This window comes from Natator depressus, chromosome 24 (assembly GCF_965152275.1).
Source record: "Natator depressus isolate rNatDep1 chromosome 24, rNatDep2.hap1, whole genome shotgun sequence".
Classification (NCBI taxonomy): Eukaryota; Metazoa; Chordata; order Testudines; family Cheloniidae; genus Natator; species Natator depressus.
This window is the reverse complement of record NC_134257.1, coordinates 1,493,619-1,516,006: the sequence shown is the minus strand read 5'-3', so window position 1 is coordinate 1,516,006 and position 22,388 is coordinate 1,493,619. Positions and strand designations below refer to the sequence as shown.

The window sequence follows — 22,388 nt, the reverse complement described above, 5'->3', positions numbered from 1 at the left end:
ACCTCTGTTAAAAAGACTGCTCAAAACATCCATTTGTCACAACAGGTTGCTGCTTTCCTCATCATTCCTGTAGTCTTTTCATGGTAACTATATAGCTGTTTTGCTTGCTCCGGGAGGGTTTAACTCCTCATATCTTTGGCCTCCACTTGCCACACAGGCACACTCCAACTGATTAAAAAGCACCATATTTTGGCTCCTTTGAGATTTTCCTAAATTCAGACAACTGATATGATTTCTTGCAATTATTTTGGACAAACGTTCAGATGTGGCTGGTGCATTTTATTTGCATTCCATTGCCTTTGACATTGATTTTTGTCAGACGGGGGAAACGGGGCCATCTGTAAAGAATCGGTAAATGTGTCAGGACTGTTTTATTTACTTTTGTCAAGGCAAGAGCAGAATTGCAACAAAGCCACTGGAAGAGAAGCAGCATTGGGCATGCAAGAGACTGGCAGAGGTGGAGGTGGATGAAGCAGGCCTTCCCAAGCCAGCCCTTGGTCTTTCCAACAGGACAGGGAAATTGAATAGCAGACATATTTCTATTGCTACAGAGTGTTTTTTCCTAAGTTATGCTTGAAATTTTTGGAATATTTTCTCCCCTCTTCTTTAGGGCTTGTTCTGTTTGATTCATCAGTATTTACTTTTGAAGCCACTGTCTCTCTTTATGGTTATCTTCCACTCCAAGCTCATCTGGGAAAATGCATCTTTGGTAGAAATTTAGAAACTTCTTAAAGAGACAATGCCATCCCTACACATTGTGTGGTTATGTCTGGTTTGGTCCAATTCTGGCACTTGGCCAACTAATCTCAAATTCAACTTCCTCTCCCTCTCCCCACAATGACAACTGAAAATTCAAAACAGGGACTCCGAAGGAGAGAACAATCCCCCAGCCATGCGAGGCCTTCACTCTGTCACAAACTGACCCACTGGTCATTGCATGAGGAAGAGACAGGAATACACAAGTTAATAGCCCACGATAATGCATCATATAGAGCTGCTATTATTCCTGATACACCGTGCATCTATATTGAGCTTTAACACTAATCTTATAACCCTGGTAAGGCAGCTAAATATTGTGTCACATGTGCCACAAATGAAATGAGTTGCCCAAGGCTGCAGGGCAAATCGGTCACAGAGCTGGGATGAGAACTCCCCATTCCTGGTTCCCTGTCTATTGGGCCATGTGGTCTCTCCCCCAGATGAAAAACAGTATGAACCTTGAGTGACCTGACTAACTAATGGCAACTTCACAGATCAGAGTGGCTGTGGAACTTGCTTGTGCCACAGATCAGGCCAAGCCCAGGGTCTGCAAGGTTCACCCATTAGATCAGACGATTCTCCAAAGAATTAGTGGGATTGCAACGACACTCCTGAACCAAACCCTCCAAGTAAGAGTTTAAACAAAGGGAGACCTCTTGCTCCATCAAAAAGTGTTTCTTGTACATGAAAATATTTCTTGTAACAATAAGGGATGTAAAATATTATACAGTTAACTGGTAAGTACTAGTCTTACTGTTAAGCCACCCTCACAGTTAACCCCCTGTGCGTGGGTCTCAAATCAGTTCTCCTGCCCCGGGCTAGCCGATCCCAGCCCTGGCTGGCTCCAGAGGCTTCGCAGGGGGCAGCCAGCCGGGCAGGGGGAGTGTGTTTAGGCCATGGGGGCAGGCAGGGACTGCAGGCTCTGTCGGCGGGGGTGGGGGGGGGGGGGAGATATAAAAGTAGTCATCCGCCTCCCCTTGTGCTAGTGGAAGGGGTTTGGCTGCAGAGGTGGACAGCCCGCTGGTCAGTGAAGGGAAGGGAAGCTGCAGCTGGGGTGGCATGGAGCATCTGTGGAGGCCATATCGGGACAAACTAGGTACCTGGGGCCCTTCTCCCTTTAATTGGTTAACCAGTTAAACAATATAATTTAAAAAAGTAACTGTTTAAACTATTAAAATGATATCTACATCCCTAATAACGATTACCAAGACTCTACAGTGATGGATACAATGTTTCCGCTTGTGCCCAAAAGCGTTTCTTTGTGATAAAGGAAACAAAATCAACAGCAGAGGCAACCAAATAGATGGAACACACATGATGGGTTACTGCTAGCCAAAATGAAATAATCCAGGCAAATGTACATTAGAAAGACTTTCTCCCTCCTGCTATTGGTGTCTCAGGCCTACTCACCACCCATAACTCTTTGCAAGTCAGAATCTGACAGATAAGCGAGTGTCTAAAAGCATTAACTTGTGTAGTACACACCCACATACTGTAACAGCAAGGGGGGACCCAGAATACATGTAAAACCTCCCACCCCTGCACACCAGCTATCCTGAAGAACCAAGGAGTCCTCCTTAAATCCAGAGATTACTCTTCAGCTAAAAAACTAACACAAAGATACTTGGAAAACAGTAACTAAGACAGACCGTTAGGGTTTTCCTGAATCACAACCCAGTTGCTTTTTAACTCAGAATGGGAAGAACAAAGCCCTGGCCAGAAAGCATCCCATCACCAAACGAGACATCTTTATTGTTAACAGAACCATTAGGAGGAATTTTTCCTGTCTGCTGTTATATGCAAAACAGTTCCATTAACAAAGCCACTCTGCTAGTCCATGAGTAAAGAACTATTCTGCCAACCGGGAGGTTCAAATCTGGCTAGCCCATAAGGAAAGCTGCTAGCATAACAGGTTGCAGTTATTCTTGAGGTGGCAGGAATTTGGCTTTTAGGAGCCCTGCCTCCTTCAAAGAAGTTTCATTCCAAGTCACTAACAACCGGTTTCTGGATGCAAACCAAGCCCCTCCTGTATACCATACCAATTTTATTTTATTTTTAAACTACATGACATCTACACCCAGCAGTGGATTGGTTAGACCAGCAAGCAGCAATCTGAGGACCAAAATGAGTTCATAGTTAAGTGTCAGAGAAAACAAAAAACCTGATAGTCCACTTAAAGAGTGTTAAAACTTCAATACCCCGGCTCCCCACTGGTCTGAGCACTGTACTCTTTAAAATAAGAATCTCCGATTCAGTTTTTTGACCACTCTTGTCACACAGTGGGTTAACTGAGCATCCAAACCATAACAGAAAATCAGACCCATTAACACTTCCCCCCACAACCCCCCAAGAAATAGAAGGGATATTTGCTGTATGGTGCTACTGCCTCTCTTAGCTCACAAGTTAACTCACATGTGGATATTCGATCTCAAACTTCCTTAATATTCGTCACCAGCCCACCCTCAGGGGATGCCTGAAGAGAATTCAATAACTGGAGCTCAGCTGCAGCAAAGCAAGTCGGCAGGTACTGAGCATGTGCACAGGAGGGAAGTACCTGCTGTAAGGGGTACCAACCCTCCCCCTGAAAATGGACGCAACTCACCAGTCACTGATAGACCGCCTGTGAAAAGGTTATGGGCTTCTCTACACAGCTGGCCGGATCGGCGGGCAGCGATCGATCCAGCGGGGGTCAATTTATCCCATTGACTCCGGTACTCCACCAGAACGAGGCCCGCAAGTGGAGTCGATGGGAGAGCGTCAGCCGTCGACTTACCGCAGTGAAGACACCGCAGTAAGTAGATCTAAGAACAGCGACTTCAGCTATGCTATTCACATAGCTGAAGTGGTGTATCTTAGATCGACCCCACAGGGTAGTGTTGACAAGACCTTAGACTCTGCTAAGAAAACAATTACCTTCTTACTCCTGGAGTCACCAGTTTCTCCGAAGTTAGGATCAAGATTGATTATCCATGCACTTATACCATACTTTACCTTCAGCTAAGTATGTAGGCACTAATAAAAGACTAAATGGAGTGGGATTGTTTTTTTAAATGCCCAGCCACCACGTTACTGCTGTAGTTTATATACGATACACAAGTTTATCAGTAAAGGAACAAAATCCACTTGTGTGTTGAAGGGGGGTGGTTCGGACAGCAAAAATAACGGGTAGGCTTCTGACAGCGGGAGAACACGGTTACTGTTCCCAGAGAACCTCTGCAGGGAAGCACAGCAACTGCTCCTAGCTGAGCCTGCCAGAGAGATTGCACAAGCAGAGATTCAGATGCCATGGAAGATCCCCAGGCAGCCCCACAAAATGCTGCTCTAATTCCCATGACTGTGGACTTCCTATTTGGATGAACAGAAGGTCAACAAGAGTCTGTGCTGAGATGTAACTGACAAAAACGCCAGTTGTTCAGTGGCCTACCTTCTCCTTGCGCTCATATCTACCGGCTCATCATTAATGTTCTCCTTGCCCGGCCGCCCTGCAGTCCTGCCATCTGCATGGGGCCTCAGGCTCCCATTCAGCTTCTCTTCATAGACTTTAACACCGTCCTGCTTCACCGGGAGCTCGTGGGGCACCTCGAGGCCAGAAAGATCCTTCCTCTTCAGCAGCGCCAGCATCTTCAGGCGCTCCATGGCCTCATGCCCTTCCATTTTCAACCTCTTTGCCAGGACATCCTCCCGGTCGTCCGCTTGGTCCAAGCTCCGTTTTAAGAGGTTCAGGCGCAGTGCATCTTCAGTCATTCTGTCCATCCTGTAGAGAGAGATTGGCATAAAAGCAGGGTCAGTATCAGGGCAACAGGGAGGAAAAGCAGCAAATGCAGCCAACTAAGAGTCTCATGTGTGGAATTAGGAGACTGGTGAGCTCTGACTACAGACGCTCTCTTTGCAGGCTGATAACTTGGGAACAACTAAGCTCTGGTGCAATCGCTGGCATTCTTCCCCTTGCCTTATTGTGTCCTTCCTCCCCTGAATCCTGATGCCAACCACTTGGCCCAGCCACTCTACTGGGCACTGGTGCCCCACTGATATGGCACACAGATGGCTGGCCTCCTTCTCAGGGTGCTTTTGTTCCCAGCCTCTCACAACCTGGCGTGTTCCATGATTGGATTTTCCTTAAGTGCTATGGGCTGGAATGCACCCAACAGAATACAGGGGGTGTGGGAGAGCTCCAGCACAGTGGGGTCCAAAAACAGGGAATGGAGCTGTAAGGGGACAAGGCTGCTGGCTACTACACCTGAAGTCTTAGCCAAATGGGAACCAGTGGTATAATACATGAAAACCATTCAGACAGATTACCCGGGAGGTTCAACCACTTCCTCCAATACGTACTTGGGCTTTCCTAAGAAGCTTCCTTTCAGTCTTCTTTGCAAAAATAGCGTATGTCTGGTAAAAAACAAGCCAGGACCCTTGTCTACACTAGAGAAGTGCCCTGTGGCAACTTGACCTGCTGGAATTGCATGCACCCAAGGTGCCCAGTCCAGGGTGCACAGCGCACCACATCCACTCCCAGCACCCCCTGCCAGTATTGCATGGTTACCTCCAGACTGCTGCACCGCCCCCACAAAGCCCAACAGGTCCCTGGAGCAGGTGCATACTGTCTGTGGGCTGTTTGTTTACACCCGTTCATAAATGCATCAAATGGTTCCAACCCATGTGGGGGTCTGTGCACAGGTCATGAGGGAGAGGGGTTGAGATGCATCCTGCTATGCACCCACAATCAATATACCATGGCAGAGACACAGAACAGCAGCCTTGTGCCAGGCCCACGGCTGTATTATCAGCACCATCACTTTCAGAAGTTTGACATTTTCATTTGTGCACATAAAAGTTTTAATAGGGTTAGTGTTTCATCCCATTCTCATTTTGTAGCTGAACTAAGTTTCTCTCTCTTGTGCTTTCCCTTCAGAAGCCAACTGGGAGTGGTCTGGGCCAGCAGGGAAGTTGTCCCTCTTTGCCCCTCCATGTTGGTCACTGAGTTCCACCGCACTTCCTCGTAATATACTGGGCCACTCAAGGGTGTTCTTGTTGCCCAGGGGTAGGGCGGAGAACAGCAGGATGTCGGGTGTCTGCACTGGAGCACCATGGGAAGGGGTTGTGCTGGATGGGGGTGGGGCCTTTAGTCTTTGGAAAAAGACACTCAAATCAAGCAAAAAGTATTTCAAGTCATCAGGTCAGAGACAGAGGAGCAAAGTTTTTTCTCTTTAAAGAATAAAGTCTTCTGTAAAGTGTCATTTTTCTGCAGTCAGCTGCTTTCAGTTAAGTTACCCTGTTAGTCTAAGGAATGTGATGCACTTACAGTGACAAAGCTGCATCTTACCAAAAAAGGTTAATACGAAACAAGACCATTCCCACCCACTCCCTTCACTTTTTTCTGCTCCAGACACTGCCATGCACTCCAGGTGCAAAACCCCATGCAGTGCAAATCAGAGTGGATAATTATTTAAATCAATGTATTAAAATTTTAAATTACAGGTTTACTTTTCAAAACTTAACCTATTTAAAGTTTAAAAAGGACAACCTGTATTAAGGCCTAAACCTACTATAATCTATTAGTATCATTTAAATTAAATACAAAGATATTAAGCAATACATGAAAGCTGTGAAGTTTCAAAAGAAATTCAACCCACCGATCTGGTAGAAGTCAGTGACTAAGCACCCGGAACCGCAGGTTTCTGAAGTGCTAAACCAGCTTTTGGCAGCAGTAGCAGAGAGAATGAATGATTTTCTTCTGCTATGGACACACCACAGCTTACGTCGGTATCAGTTAGGTCGTTCAGGGGGCGAATCCGCCACCCCCCGGAGCGGCACAAATTACACCGACCTAAGTTCTGGCAGGTACAGCATTACGTTGGCAGGAGCGCGTCTCCCGCCAACACAGCTACTGCCATTTGTGGGGGCTGGAATAACGAAGTCAATGGGAGAGCTCTCTCCTGCCAGCTTCGAGCACCTGCGCGAGCAGCGGAGCCGCATCGTCGATGCGCTGCTGTCAGCTCTGTAGCGTAGCCACAGCCTTCGTTTCAGTTCATTCTCCTAGTTCAGTTCAATGACCAGCTCATTCAAAGTTAAGAAAACAAATGGAAGTTGAAAAAGCTCGTTTTTCTCTTGCAATCTATGAATAGAAGCTCAGTGTGAGAAGCTGAGATCTACTAGTTCCATAATCTTGAAGGACACGGTTACCAGAAACAATCGTTAACTACAGATTATACTTCCTTTTTTTAAAAAAAGCAGTTAGTTTTAAATGAAACTTTTTTTTTTTTTAATCAAAACATGCTGATCAAGAAGTTCAAGTATGCAACATTTAAGGTAGTTTTATTTATTAAAAAAATAAAATACTGTCTGTGCATTTAAGAAATGCATCATTCACCACTTTCTTAATTTTTATGTTAGCATCTGAATCATGTAAGTTAAGCCATATAATTGCTTAAATAAATGCATTTAGATATATTGTATCCTCGTGTTAGCAAAAGGTAGCACCGAAGTTAATGTAAAGGCTGTACTTAGCTGCAAACATGTTTTAATGGTTATCAGCTAATGAGAACCAACCTGTTTTTAGGAAAAGAACTAAAATGTACAAACAAACAATTTTAAATCAAGGTTTCCTGTCCGATTAAAATCAAAGTGATTTAAACCCCTGATTTTAATCACCCATATACCCTGGTGCAAACGGGAATGGAGCATCAAGTTAGCTGTAATCTGTTATCCCTTAGGCCCGACAAAAAGCTCACTACACAAGCCAACAAAAATCCTTTTGGAAAGGAGGAGATCAGTTTACTGTGGTCACTCAGAGAAAGGTCAGTTTAACAGGATCTTCACCATTCAAAAAGTGGTTTGGAAGAAATACAAGTTATGGAGGAGAATCTACTTTAACAAAATATATTAAAATTTTCGTGCATCCTCAAAATACCTCCTGTGTCTAAGTCTTGATGGCATAAGGAAGATGCTGGCAGTTTATTTCAATGGCCTTTTTACATCAACAATTGGGTAGCAGCATGTAAGACAACACAGCAGAATAAGACCACATAAGCACGAACTATCAAGGGGTTTAGCAAAATGTCACAAGCACAACAGTAAGAGTCAGTGGAAGCTGTCCCCCTGAATTTATACTTCTCCTCTGTACCTAATTGCACATGTCAGGACCAAAGAACTTGCAATTTGAAGTTCCTTGGCATTTGCCAGTTATGATCCCAATGATTTAAATGTAATCTATAATGCAGCACCAAGGGAGCTGGGTAGGAACGCCAGACTAAATGTTAACTACTCTCTACCAACAGAAATAACCCAGAAAGCTGATGCAAAAACTCCACAAATCTTCACTGGCCCTTGTCTACTCTACTATAGAAGTCTAGTCACACAGCTCCCACACGTCACTTCTGGACTTCCCACCACCATGCGGATCACTACAGGCACAGTAAAACCACCACAACTGTCGCGTTCTGTACTGACGCACAGCCACACTCCCCAAATCTGCTGCGACACAAGAATCCTTTGTGTCACATCGTATTTGAGGGAACAACGATTTTCCAGTACAGGAAGCCCTAAATAACATATCAAGATTCTGACTGAAATCTAGAAAATCTTGTTCCTTTGCAGTGCAAGAGCTCAAAAACTCAGGGTTCTTCCCCAATCATCAAGATGAAAGGCTGCCAATGTCCCAAACACACAACTCACCAAGGACCCAACTAAAGGATCCTGTGGCTTCTCAGTCTCATGGAGACTACGGTCCACTTTGAACAGCATCTGCGTATCACAGGGTAAACGCACCTAGCTCCGCCATAAATGGGGACTGAGACACTCCTATTTGTGATTGGAGAAATGAACTTCAAACTATAGAACATCTGGTGAAGAAGTGTCCTAAAATGATTGCGTCCTGATATATGCCACCCACTTTGTCACCTGACGCAACTAGCTGGATTGCCAACCTAGACTTGGACATCTAACAGTGCTGTTTTTAAGCCATAGAAAAGGAACCTCTCTCTTCCCTATTTTCCCTTTTTAAAAATCAAACTAGTTTTTGTACTCTTTGAGCCCTGAAACATGGCCAATATGCACCAAGCTCATATACATGAACTCAACCTTAAAGGGGGAAAGAGGTATGACTGTTTCTAAGTGTTGTTTTAAGTCACTCATGGGCTGAAGTTTTGAAAGCTAAATTTCTGCCAGGAATAAGTTTTGACTCTTTTATACATCCCTCATAATTCCATGTCTTTAAAGTAGAACCCTAATACAAGCTGAACTAGGCTAGAGCATCAAGACAATGCTGTGATATGGGTGCAGAGGTATCCGCTGTGCCATAGAAGCAGTGTTCTGTTAAAGCGGTACAACCACTTTACACAGCAAGGAAAACGTGGAAATCTGCACTGCAATAGAAAAAGTCCAGCCTGTCTACTAAGGCAGGTCTGATCTCGAACAGGTTCTCTTACTAAAGGTGAACACCAGCTAGAAGTCTTCCTAGTTTATAATTGGGCCTTGCTGTCAGAGCATTAATGTATACTGTAACCAGATACAGAAAGGCAAGCACAAACAAGCAAAGAACGTGCTTTGGGAAAGGTGTGAAATGCAGATCCCTGATTTAACTTGGGGTCACTTCAGAGAGAGAAAACAGTTATTTAAGTCCAGGTGAGTCACATGACACCACATGCAGACACAAACTCATCACACCTAGAGTCCCAGCACAGCTCCAGCTGCTTGGAGAATGCACAGCTGCAGTTAAGTCTGCATGAAAGGACTTCAGCAAAACTTTCCTGGTTTTGCTAGTCTTGGGAGTCGAAAAGAGGAGGCTACAGCTGAATAAGAGGGCTATATACTTGGCAAAGGCTGGCACAGGATACAATGGTCATGAACAAAATTTCCTCCTAACTTTCTTCACACGCAGTATCACTGAATGGCAGTCCTCACTATTTGGTTTAGAATGTCTGAAGTTCCATACCAAACCTCACTAAGTACAGTACATCCCACCCAGGAGGAAAGGCATCTTGCAGATTTTCCTTCTGAACAGAAGGCCATTATCTTGCATATTAAATGTGCTCCAGTTTGATATATAAAGAAGAAGCGCCACTGTAAAAAAAAAAAAAAAAACAAACAAACAGGAAAATAGATGCCACCTTAAGTGAGAAGCAATCTAATGCAATTTCACTGAATTATGTCCTGGTACTCAAAAGCCTTACACTGTTTCATGCACAAAGATCTTCCATGTCGCATGACCTGGCACCAAGACAAATGCAGCTATAATATTTGCTAGCAAAAAAAATAAAAATACCAGCGTGCATAAAGGAGATTTAGGCCTCCTGAAGACACAATGGTCTTCTCCTGGACTGCAGAAGGGCAAGAAGCCCATCATTCACACTGACAGATTTTCACTCTATTCCAGTACTTTTCCATGCTAGCTGCTTTTTCTTTTTTGGGGGGGAAGGGATGCAATAATCTTTGTCTGCACCTGAAGTATCTCCATTGTCCACAGTGATTCTATGAGCATGACACAGAATAATGCTGTTGTATTTAACAACCAAGATCTACCTATTCTAGGATTGCACTTTCTGAAGTGTAAAAGCCTTTTAAACAAAAAATAAAGGTAAAGTTATTGTTAAAACTGCCAGACTTTAAACTCACCAGCAATGTTCCCTCTAATTTTTGACAGGCCGTGTGCACAAAAAAATTTTCTGTGCAAATTTTTGTGCTTCTGTGAAAATTTGTGTGCATGTGGTGTTTTGCCATGTGCACGGGGTTTAGGATCTGTGTGTGCGTGCACAGCTTAGAGGGAACAGTGCTCACCAGCTGTGTTTGTTTGGCATCTCAGAGGCCCCTGTTAGTTCAGACCACTGGATTGGAGAAGTAACCTCTTCCTACTAGTAACTGTTTTTCCAGAGTTGCGCCTGGGCATTCACAGAGATGGGATTCAGCATCTCTAGTGCTGAGCTGCAAAACTATTCAGAAAAGCTGTGTCCACAGAGATCAGTAGCACTCTTGTGCTATATCACATCACATCACACCAGGAGCAGTTTGTTGGCTCCACTTACATAAGGGTGTGCACCTCCACCCACTTCCTAGATGCCCTTCTTTTCTCCCTCTTCACCTTATCTGGTCAGTCTTATCTGCAAATATGAACTCAACTACCATCTCTGTGCCGATGGTTCTACTTCTCTACTCCAAACAGAAATCTCAGCCTGTCTCTTTGACATCTCCTCATGGGTGTCTGGCCATCAGCTCAAGCTCAACATGGCTAAAACAGAGCTCTTTAATCTCTCCTCCCAAAGCTTGCCCAATTACCACATTTTTTGATCACAGTGGACACCATCACCAGCCTATTACTCAGGCTTGTAACTTGTGTCATCTTTGACTTGGACTTCTGTCTAGGGCCTCACATCCAGGTTGCATCTAAGTCTTGCAGATTCTTTCTGCATAACATTTCTAAGATACAGCCACACAGCTGAAACTCTCATCTCACATCTCAATTACTGCAACGTTCTTCTTTCTGGCCTTGACAAATGCAATCTTGCCCCACTGATGTCCTTGCAGAACACTGTTGCAAAGATCATTTTCAAAGCCCATCACTTGGCCTATGTTATCCTCTCTTCACCGGCTCTACCTTCTATCATATCAAAAACTAATTACTTTCACTTTCAAGGCCCTTCATGACCTATCCCTACCGACTGCCTGGTCTAAGTAACAAAGGTTGACTCCAGTTGGCCCAGGACAAGCATCTGCATGTTTTCTCCCATTCTTCCCCTTGTGTCTGGGACAAGCTCCCTGTAAACTTTTGCCAAGTTAACTCATTATGCTCCTCAACTCCTTTGCTGTGAGGCCTACAAAAACATTGACAACCATTAGGCTGCTAGTGTGCTGAGACCACAGCCTACCATGCTGACCATACGTGTTTCCTTATACTCCCTCGACAATCAGCATCCATCTATTGTCACTTGTCACACTTAGACTGTAAGCTCTTTGGGGCAAGGACTGTCTTTCTTCTGTTTGTACAATGCGTGGCGCAGTGGGGTCCTGGGCTCTGAATGGAGCTCCGAGGTGCTATGATAATACACATAATAAACAGCAACTTCAGTTCCTTCTCCCACATCTGCAGAGTGCCAAAACACAAAACTCCAAGGAAGAGGCAATGGTGGGTGGCATAAATACAATAGTCACTAGTAACCATGGGTGGTGGGTATAATAGGCCAGGGGAGGCCACGGTCGCCAAACCCCCAGTTGCAGGGTTTTGGGGGAGGAGAGAACTATTTGCTTTATTATGCTCCATGCAGTTTCCAGGGTGGCTGAGACAGCGGTATGTGTTATTCAGCCTCCTGGGTTCATCAGTAATCTCCCTGAACTCCAGAGAGATCACTGGGGACTCCAGGAAGCCGAGTAGCAAATACACCTCCTTAGCCACCCTGGAACCTACATGGGGCATATCAAAAGCTTCTTTGCAAGAGTGAGACACTTTCATCCTGGGCAGCTTGAAGTCTGGGAAGGGGAGGCATGGTATGGCTGGCCTGGGGCTCCTCCGGGCGGGTGGGGCAGGGGGGACCTTGGGGCACCTCCAGCCAAGGGTGGGGAGCCACGCGCTCGGGCCTCCTGCTAGCCTGGGACTCCTCTGGGCGGGGGAGGGGCGTGCAGCTTGTGGCTCCAGCCAGGCAGGGGGCAGAGGGTCATGGGGCTCCGGCTGCAGGGAGCTTGGGCCTGCGGCTGAGGGGGGGTACTCGGGCCTCCAGCCAGACTGGGGCTCCTGCGGCCGAGGGTAGGCACCTGGGTCTCTGGGGGGTTGCGAGACTACAAGAGTGGGGCCGGGGGCTAGCATCCCCAAAAGGGGGCTCCACCCACCGCCCATGCTAATAACCAACCTCTCTTCAAGGGCCTGTGTGAATACCCACTAATGGAAGATTAGCAAGCAGTGCCCACATCCGAGGACAGCAGGGGAAGAGTTCAAGGCACAAAAACCAAAAAACAAGAAAACCCCACAACAGACTGTAGTATCACTAACAAAAACAGAATCAGAACAGGATGGCAAGTCCAATGAGTGGTGCTGAATGAGAGCATGAACTGGACTCCACGTTGCTGCTTTGTAAATCTTTACCAGGGGAGTCTGTCTTAAACAGGCCATAGAAGCTGCTGTGGGCTTAGCAGAATGTGCCTTAGCCCCCCTCCCCCCGAGCACTGGCTTCCTGGGTAAGAAGTAGCGTGTTCAACACATCTCTTGTTACAGGGGGAAAGAAAGTCTGCTTTTAATTGGTTCCCCCTACATCTCCCCTATAAACTACAAACTGTTTGATCTTCAAAAGGGTTTAGTCTCTCCTAACACAAGGCTCTTTTAACCTCCAGTGATTACAAATGCAACTCCCCTGGATGAGCTTGAGGTCTGGGGAAGAAAACAGGGAGGGAGCTGCACCGTGACAAGTGAAAAATCAGAGAACCTCAGGCATAAAACTAGGGTGAGCCCTTTTGACAACTTTATCTCCCTACCTCCAGGCAGCAAGCTCACGAACCCTCCTAGAAGAGCTAACAACTATTAGAACACTGCTTATTCGAAGATGCCTAAGCCAGGGGCCTGTAGGGTAGACAGCAGCACAGTGACGAGATTCAAGTCCAGGTAGGGGAGCCCCTCTCAGGGGATAGGCATTCAACATTCTCAAGGAAAAATGAAACTGAGGAGTGAGAGAATATAGGTTTCTCTCTGACCATGCTGCGATGAGCAGAGATAACTGCTACATGAACCCTGAAGGAAGCCACTGCTAACTCTGTGATTTCAAGTACAGTGGATATTCTAATACCCAAGGGATACTGGCCCATAACAGGGTTAACCCTTTAGTCCGCTTCTAACACAAACCATGTCCATTGCAAACTGGAGGGCAGAGTTTTCCTGAATTGTAATAGTACCAACTGGACCCTTTGTAAGCAAAATCAGCCTCCACAGTGACCAGCAGATTATTCTTCCTGCAGCCAGATGACGTGTGTCTGCGTTGGAGTGACTACTTCCTTGTTGCTGGGAAAGGAAGCCTGGAAGGAGCGGAAGACAAACCTGCAGCTCTCTGGACAGCTGGAAGTCTGTGTACCGGAGATACTGGGGCCATACCGGCTCCGCTTGGCTGATTTTCCTTCGGACTCTGTGGATCAAGGGAATGGGAGGGAAGGTGTAAAGCAGATGACTGCTCCAGTCCTGCAGGAATGTGCCTGATAGTAATTTTCTCTCCCTGTGAGCCCTGAAGTACTGATGGCAGTTGGCATTCTGTCCGGACTCAAACAGGTCAATTAGTGCTTGTCCTGACCTGAAGAAAATGAGGATTTCACAGAGTGGTTTAGGAATTAATGCAGAAGTGTTAATGGACCACTTTACCTTGAATGGTCTCTTAGAATGTGTTTACTTACATTAAATATTGGCTGTGTCACTGAGTACCTTTCCCAGAGCTGAGGAAGAGCTCCACATAGCTCAAACTTTGTCTCTCTCAGCACCAGGAGTTGGTCCTAGAAAAGCTACCACCTCTCCCACCTTGTCTCCAGGATCCCTTGAATGCAATACAGGACCAGGATCCCTGGACACATCTTTTTATAGGAGCCATTTTAGAAGAGGTTGGTATCGCCCCTGAGGCTAGGTGCTCTGGTGATGCTGAACTGTGGGGGGCTGTCTCTGAAATCAAAAAGATGTACATCTCTCTCCTAAGCAGCAGAGGCAGACTTGCAGAGTCTGGAGACCACTCTTGGTCTTGATCTCTTCCAGAGCACCGCCTGTCTTATCACATATACACGTGGAGCCAGGAGATCGCTACCACACCCCCGAGTGGACACGGCTTTTCTATACAGTCCCACAGCTCAGCACTAGAGGTGCTGAATCACATTAATGGGAATGCACAGAGGCCCTTGAAGAAATAAGGATTTAGTTTTTGACAAGTTGGAAGCAGAAATTCAGCTGCCCTGGCACCCTGAAAATGAAATACCACCAGAAATAGGACACTTTGCTTTGAGCCATGAAAACTAAAAATGCTTCAATTCCAAAACCACCTTGGCTAATAATCAGCTGGGTGTTGACTATAATATCATCGTTTACATAAAGTAGTCCGCTTGATGAAGGAGAAAAGCTTAAGTTAGCCTACTACGGATAACATCCTGACTCTCCCTGCCACAACCCATCCGAGGGCCAAGAGACCTAAAACGCTGCCGATTCTTTACAAATCCCCTCTTTGCTAGAACAAGAAACCAAACCCACAATCGCCATAATCAGATATCGTAACATTTTAATCCTCTCGACAGCAGACGTTACTAGCTTGGTAAATCAACATGCACTTTGAGCCAGATTCAATAAAAATTAAATCAGGCTTCAGACAGACATTTTACTGACTGGAGCCCTTCAGTGTTGTTAATTCAGTTGCAAAAGCAAGCATGGGGAAGGAAGAGAAGAGGGCTGATGGGGGTGAGAACCTGCAGCTTTATTAGGATTTATATGAATTTCCAAAATACCCTCCCTCTTCCTTAACTGCAGGAAAGAAGGCACCGTGGGAGTAGCTAAGTATTTTTTCATCTTAGGAGGAAGAAACTATTAATACTCAAGTAAATCTGAAGGTCAGACAGTCATGAACTTGCAAAACGCTTCCCAGTTTTGTGTCAGACTAACCCAAGAAAAGTAAAAAGCAGCTAAAAATAATAAAAAACCACGCATCCGATGAAGTGGGTATTCACCCACGAAAGCTTATGCTCCAGTCTATAAGGTGCGACAGGACTCTCTGCCGCTTCTAAAAAATAGAAGCGCTTCCAATTTGACTCAGCTTTGAGAGCTAACAGAGCATGCACAGATTCAGGTTTACCTTTATAGTAGCAAGCTGGAACTAAACACCAAACAAAAGCATAAATATTTTTACTCCTAACTTTACATCGATATAGACTAATCTATCAGAGGAAGTCATCTGAGTGTTTAGCAGTGAAAAAGTTGGCCAACAATAGGATTACTTTAAGATGGATAGATACATATACAAACACTCTGAATCCTATCATTAAACAATATATTTCATTTCAGGGTCACACCTGAAAGCCAAGACATGATGGGCTTTACAACACATCTTCATCAGAAGATAATACAAACCAGATGATTCAGAATTTTCTCCTGCTACCTAACACAGCAATTCCCCTGTAAATTACTCCCAGCAATTCTCCACATCCAAGGAAGCGGATTCTCCATTTCACTTCCCTAAAGAAACTCACGGTGAAAAAAAAAAAAAAAAAAAACAACAAAAAAAAAAAAGAGAAACAAAATCCTCAAATGGTGGCGAAGTCCCCTAAGGGAAAACAAAAGAGCTATAAAACATGTTTTGTTTCAGACTTGATAGAGACTGTAATTATCTCCAACTGTATCTCTGTAGGTGAGCTAGCTCTACTGACTGGATCACAAAAGTGCTGGTGTCAGAGTTTAGAACCAACACTTAGGAGTTAACAGACCCCTAGGGAGAAGGAGTACAGATGAGAAGCAGAGAGGATACCTCCATTACACCCCCACCCCCATGCAGTTTGAGAGACAGTAAATACTTTGATATACAGGGGAAAACTTCCCTCATCAGTTGGAGCCTACTCCTCTCTCTTCCCAACTACCCAATTCCTTCTCTTCTACTTCTTATCAGTCATCTTTCTTTTGGGGGGGTTGAAGCCCACTCTCTGGAGCGGCAAGGCAGCTTCTCGGCTGGACAGTATGTGACCTGGACCTGGGCATGCTGCTGCCACACCAGGTTTCTTTTTCTCCAAAGGCTACAGTACAAACTGTTTCTTTTTGCTCAGATCCCTGTAAGGCAAAGCTGGGGACAGAAAGACCCTCACCACCCTTGTTCTCCACCTACCGTCAGGTTTCAGAGTAGCAGCCGTGTCAGTCTGTATCCGCAAAAAGAAAAAGAGGACTTCTGGCACCTTAGAGACTAACAAATTTATTTGAGCATAAGCTTTCGTGAGCTACAGCTCACTTCATCGGATGCACCCAAGCAAGGTGCAGAGACCAGAGATTCCCACTGCCCCCAGTTACTGCAGCTCCCGTCTCCAATACGGCAGCATGTCCCAGCTCCCCAGACTGCCTCGTGTGCCAAACTCCGTGCTGCCAGGACCATCACGGACTCATTCCAACCCCTCCTCTTCTACTCCCCTGCCCCCATCCCACACCCTTTACCCCCACCTAGAATCAGCCTCCCCACTGAGCCCCTCCCCAGTTTCTCAGCAATGAGTGCAAGAGCCTTCTTCTGTGCATCTCCTGCCATCCTGAATGGTTTTGCAGCATCTCTGCCTTGACAACTCCCCAGCTCTTCAATTCCCATCTGCACCCATTCTCTCTTCCTTGATTGGGCCTCTTGGGATAAAAGCCCTGGAGCATGGCCACAGCAGGCTCAGGTCAGCTGACTCAGATTCATGGGACTTGGGTTGAGGGGCTAAAAATTGCTGTGTAGACATTTGAACTCAGACTGGAGCCTGATCTCTGGGACCCTCCCCCATTGCAGGGTCCCAGAGATTGGGCTCTAGCCCGAGTCTGAATATCTACACAGCAATTTTTCAGCCATGGAGCTCAAACCCCGTGAGCCCCATTGACCTGGGCAGCCACAGGTTTATCCCTGTGTAGGCACACCCTTAATTTCTCTCCCTGCCTTGGATACTATTTATCTCTAAATTAGTTCACTCTAATGCGCACTGGGGTACAGTGCATATAAGAAATGCTACATAAAGTGTTGCATTGTTCTGTATTTCAGTTCAAGAAAAACATGCAACCACAGCTACAAGATTTACAGATGAAGAAAGGGAAGGATGAGCAGTGCTAAAAACAAAGCTTGGAGTAAAATGTGTGTGTTGTAGCTTGGTGCAGAAACAGCCAGGAAGCCAACCTGTTACTAGGCTCACATCATTTAGCTGAAGTTCAGGGCAGTCACTGGCAAGACAGAGCTCTCTCTCTAATTTGCTCCTTCACATGTCTCTTTAGCTTTGGGCTGTTTCACTTCTCTGGTACTAGAAATGCCGGTTTTCCATTCCCAGACACTGAAGAAACAACATGACCCAACTTCTCATTTCCATGGCATCCTTGTGCTGCACAGATTAAGCAAAGAAACAAGAAAGATTATTTGAAAAGCTACATATGCGTTGTTAATTTAGACAATCAAGGGGTGAATAGTGGACCAGAGCTGCTAATGTGTCTTGGGACTGATTCTATGAGACATGCACATATGCACCAGCCATTACACAGTCCGCATGTGGGAAAGGGACAAGTGCTGTTCCGAGGCTGAACTGAGAAGCCTCAGAAACAGTCAGTAGTAGATCAACAAAATCTCAGTTACAACTGAAGCTATTCAGTAAAGCTAAAACAGTGTGGCCAAGCTACACAGTGTGTATTGAGATGGTTTTCCTCCAAAGTCAGCTTTTACATTCCTCCAATGGCTCCTTCGCTCCATGGCCCTCCCTTGTAAGTGTCGCAAAACATTCTTCTGTGCTGGAGCAGCTCCAACCTTCACCCAAAAAGCCGAACTTCCACCAGTCCAGGCTGATGGGTTACAACTCTTGGACTGACACTCAGCAATGCCAAAGCAAGTTTGTTAACATTGTTGCCCCTTGGTCAGGATGTGCCATCCTACATGCCTAACACCACATAACTCACAAACACAAAGAGGACTCCTATGAGAAAAACAGCAAGGCCTGTGATTAAACAGATTCTCCTAGTAAGGAGATGATAAAACTTTAACCATCACTCAACAACAAGGAAGAATGCCCCAGGCTGGGGTATCCAGGTGCAGAAACACAGCTGTAGCTAAGTTCTGTGCCCTCAGAGCTGACCCAGAGGGATGGAACGTGAGTAGCACTGCCTCCCCTGCAGAAACAACAGGGAAGATAGCTTGGAACCTGGTGGTAAGGCTACAATGCCCAAGTGCCACAGAAGCAAAACAGATGTTTCCAGACCTAAACTTTACACGTTTCTATCTCTACAAAGGCCTCCAGTCTACACACAAGCAGCAGCTACAGTAGCAATGACAGCAAGCAGGCAGCAGTAATGGTGGCTAACATATCCCGAAAGTTTAAGTCCTCCTTTTACCAGCCAGATCTCTGGCCTCAATTATACAGATGGATTATCGAGGACTAGACAAATTCTGTTGCCCCATCCCCTACCTGAAGCAGGGCAAAAGGAACGATTTTGCTGGTATCTTCCCATACTGACTATGCCACGGGGAAAGCTTCTAAAAACGACGTTTTTGAAAAAAGGTCCAGATGACTAAGAAAAGCATCTCCCCAGTGAAGAAGTAGAACCTCTGTCAGAGATACTTCAGCTGCATTATCCTTCAATACCTGATCTGGTACCACTCAAAAATATTTAATGCTTTTTTTTGCACTTTTGATCTAGCAATCTTAAAGCATTTTACAGAGGTAGGCAAGCCTTATTCCTCTTATACAGATGGGAAAGCTGAGGCATAGTGTGGTTAAGTGACCTAAACTTTGTTTAGTCCTCAATAATCCATCTATGTAATTGAGGCCAGAGATTTGAGCTTCTTGGGTCACAAATCGGTAACAGAAGAGAACCAAGGAGTCCCCACTGCCAGTCCCCTGCTATTAAGAACAAAGAAATTGCAGAGTGGATCAGATTTGAGACTCACGCAGTCCAGTATCCTGTCTCCAACTCTGGCTAGCGCCAGAGGCTTCAGAGGAAGGCAGAATAGCTCTGCAGTAGGCAGATATGGGACAATCTATTACTCCCCTATTAGTTAGAAAACCACCTCAGGATTTAAAGCAAAGGATTCATCTCTCTTGCTATTTTTTTTTAAATGAACTCTGGGTATTCTTGATATCCATATAAATGTCCAATTCCTTTTTGAGTCTGGTCAAGTTCTGGGACTTAATGCCTTCCTGTGGCAATGAGTTCCATAGTCTAATTATGCATTTTGTAGTTCCTTTTATCCATTTTTAATTTGCCATCTTTTATAACCTCATTGAATGTCCCCTTGTTTGTATGTTTTGATAACTTAGGAAACAAGAAAAAAAGTTCTCACTACCTTCTGCCTACAATTTATCATTTTATACACTTATATCCCATCATCTTCTTAATATTATCATTAAAATTACACTCTCCCACACTTGCCATTAAACCCAGAAGAGTCTTTCCTCTGTGGTGCTTTGACCACCACTCTCCTCCATATAAAAGGAAGTCCGTTGACTTCAGGACTGCCCTTCAATCCCACTGAGACAGAAAGTTTGTCTGGTTCTTACATGTGGAAAGCTATTACCTTCCGCAGCGTTTCATTCTACACGATGTCCCAGGAATCACCTTTTGAAGGACGCTATCATTACTCCACATTCAACAAGAACTCTTGCTGTATACCAACCATAGATTAAATTAACAACCTGTGTCAGATAAATTAAAGGCTGTTCCTACCTTGCAGGACCTTCTTGATATGACAGATGAGGGTTATCACTGAGAACAGCAATGCCATCATGACACAGGATGCCTCTGCTAAGTATACGTGGGTGAGATTCCCTTTATGCTGAATCAGGTACTGGATGGCCTAACAGCTTGGAAAGCTGAGGGACATGGGATGGCAAAGCAGGTTTGCTAACAAGAGTCTGCTATGTGTCTAGATACTGCAGATAATCTGGCTTTCTAGTTAAAGCAAGGGACTGGGAACCTGGGCTCTAGTCACAGGTCTGCCAGCAACTCACTGTGTGCCTTGGGGAAAGTCACGAGTCCTGTGACAATTTCCAAGTGTAAAACGGTAAAAGGGTAAGGCACGTATTAGTAAGTTATTCTTTAACATATGTACATGATTCTTCCTGCACATCTCGAAGATCAGCCTCTCTTCTCCATCCTGTGAGAGCTCTCATCCCAGATCTCAGTCACATCTTGACTACTTCAGCACCCTCCTCTCACCTTCACAAATCCATTCTTGCCCCCATTCAAAATACTGCTGGAAATATTTTCTTGTCCCCTCACTTTGACAACTGTCACCCACTCTGTGTCACTCCACTGCCTCTCCCTACTCAACTGCACCAAACAACTTCTCTTAACTTTCAAGGTCCTTCACAGCCAATCGCCATAGAACCGACTCCTGCCCTCCACTCTGCTAACAATGCCAGACCTTATTGCCCCGTTCTTAAACTTTAAAAAAGCACCTTTGTGCTTTCTCCCACGCTGCCCCTCAAGCATAAACCATCACAAGGTTACCTCACTGCCCTCAAACTCTCCTTTGCCACGATGCCTACAGCAGAATTGGTAATGGTTAGGCAGCTAGTGTGCCATGGCCACTGCCCATCCTGCTGACCAGTACTTTCTCCCCGTTACCTTCATCTCCAACCATACAAAGACTGTAAGCTCTCTGAGGCAGGAGCCACCTTTTTGTTCCATTTTTGTACACCACCTAGCACAATGGGGCCCGGGTCCATGACTTGCGATAACGCCCTGACAAATAACTTTGGAAATGCTCTACTAAACTGATGAATGGGGGGCATAGCTTTGTTGGTCCCTTCCTCCACAAGCATGGAGCCTCTAGCATGAATCTTTGGGTCTAAACGAGTGAGAAATAGATTTCTAACTAAACAGATGCCTCTATCTTCTTTGGCTCAAAGATTCTACCTCTTTATCGCAGTGAAAATGATTACAGGCATGAAAAAAATCTCCGATGGAGATTGCAGAGGCGGGATGTTTGTTTTACTGAGGAGATGTGCTAAGGGCACAAAAATAATGGTCTGAAGATAAATCAGGACCTCCTATTCACCCTGAGATGAGATGGAAGAACAAGTGGACATTCAATTAAACTAAAAGGTGGCAAATTCAAAGCTGTTAAGGGGGAATTTTTCTCACATAGACACTGGAACTCCTTGCCCCAAGAAATCATTGGCAGGATTCAAAACAGGATAGGGCATTTATACTATAAGAATATCATCCAGAGGTTCTAACTGAAAGGAATTAAAAAAAACAAGCATTTTGGAAGGATGCAAACCTTCCTGCTTCACAGTTTAAGTCAATCTCTAACTAACAGGGGTTGAAAGAACTTTGTGGGCAGACTACTCCAAAATGGCTTTCTTCGGGGAAGGTGCAAGAAACCCTGCAGCAGCTGGTACTGTCCACTGCTGGAGATGGCATATTCGGCTAGATGGACTGTTCAACTGATCCAGTCTGGCATTGCTTAAAGGAAAATTTCCCTGGCCAAGTTAGTCTTCAGCAACACAAGGCCTCTCATTACCGCCCCCTCTCTCACCTGAGAACAAGCAGTGTCCACATTCCTTAGTCATCTTTGCTTCAGCTGCCCCAGAAGCTATTCTGAAGTGAGCTACCAGGGAGACCCAGTTGGCAGCACCTGAATAGTCGGGGCAGCTCCCTGGGCTCTTTCCCACCAGAGAAGAAAGCATGACAATACCAGTGAAGAAGAAAGGAACACATCAAAATTGGCCCCAGCTCCTGTTGCTCATGGAGCTGCTCATCTTTCATAAAGTCAAAGACGTATGACTCATCCAGCATGCCCTTCTGCTATTGCCTTGGCAGTTGGTCCACAGTGCCCGTGTACCGTTGCACACTTGTCCTATTACTGAGCACAAGGGGGTGGGAGTTTCACATGCAAAACTTCCTTTTTTTGTTTTTTTCCTTCCCCATCCTTCCATTTAAAAATCTCAGTTCCCTAAGCAGCAGACGTGCTGCTGTGACTACTGACTTCGGG

General features: G+C 45.4%; 1 protein-coding gene across 8 annotated transcripts in view; it reads right to left on the bottom strand.

Annotated features, from left to right (window-relative positions):
• Positions 1-22,388, bottom strand: part of GATAD2B (GATA zinc finger domain containing 2B) — an 82,210-nt gene that overhangs the window by 25,592 nt on the left and 34,230 nt on the right. For 7 of the 8 annotated variants that reach the window (XM_074938352.1, XM_074938349.1, XM_074938355.1 and 4 more), the window contains one exon: positions 4,184-4,513. In XM_074938352.1, the coding sequence (XP_074794453.1) occupies positions 4,184-4,512 (329 nt within the window). In that variant the 5' untranslated portion in view covers position 4,513. Of the gene's footprint in view, positions 1-4,183; positions 4,514-6,389; positions 6,768-22,388 lie in introns of those variants that run through there. The other variant, XM_074938354.1, reaches the window with a different exon arrangement.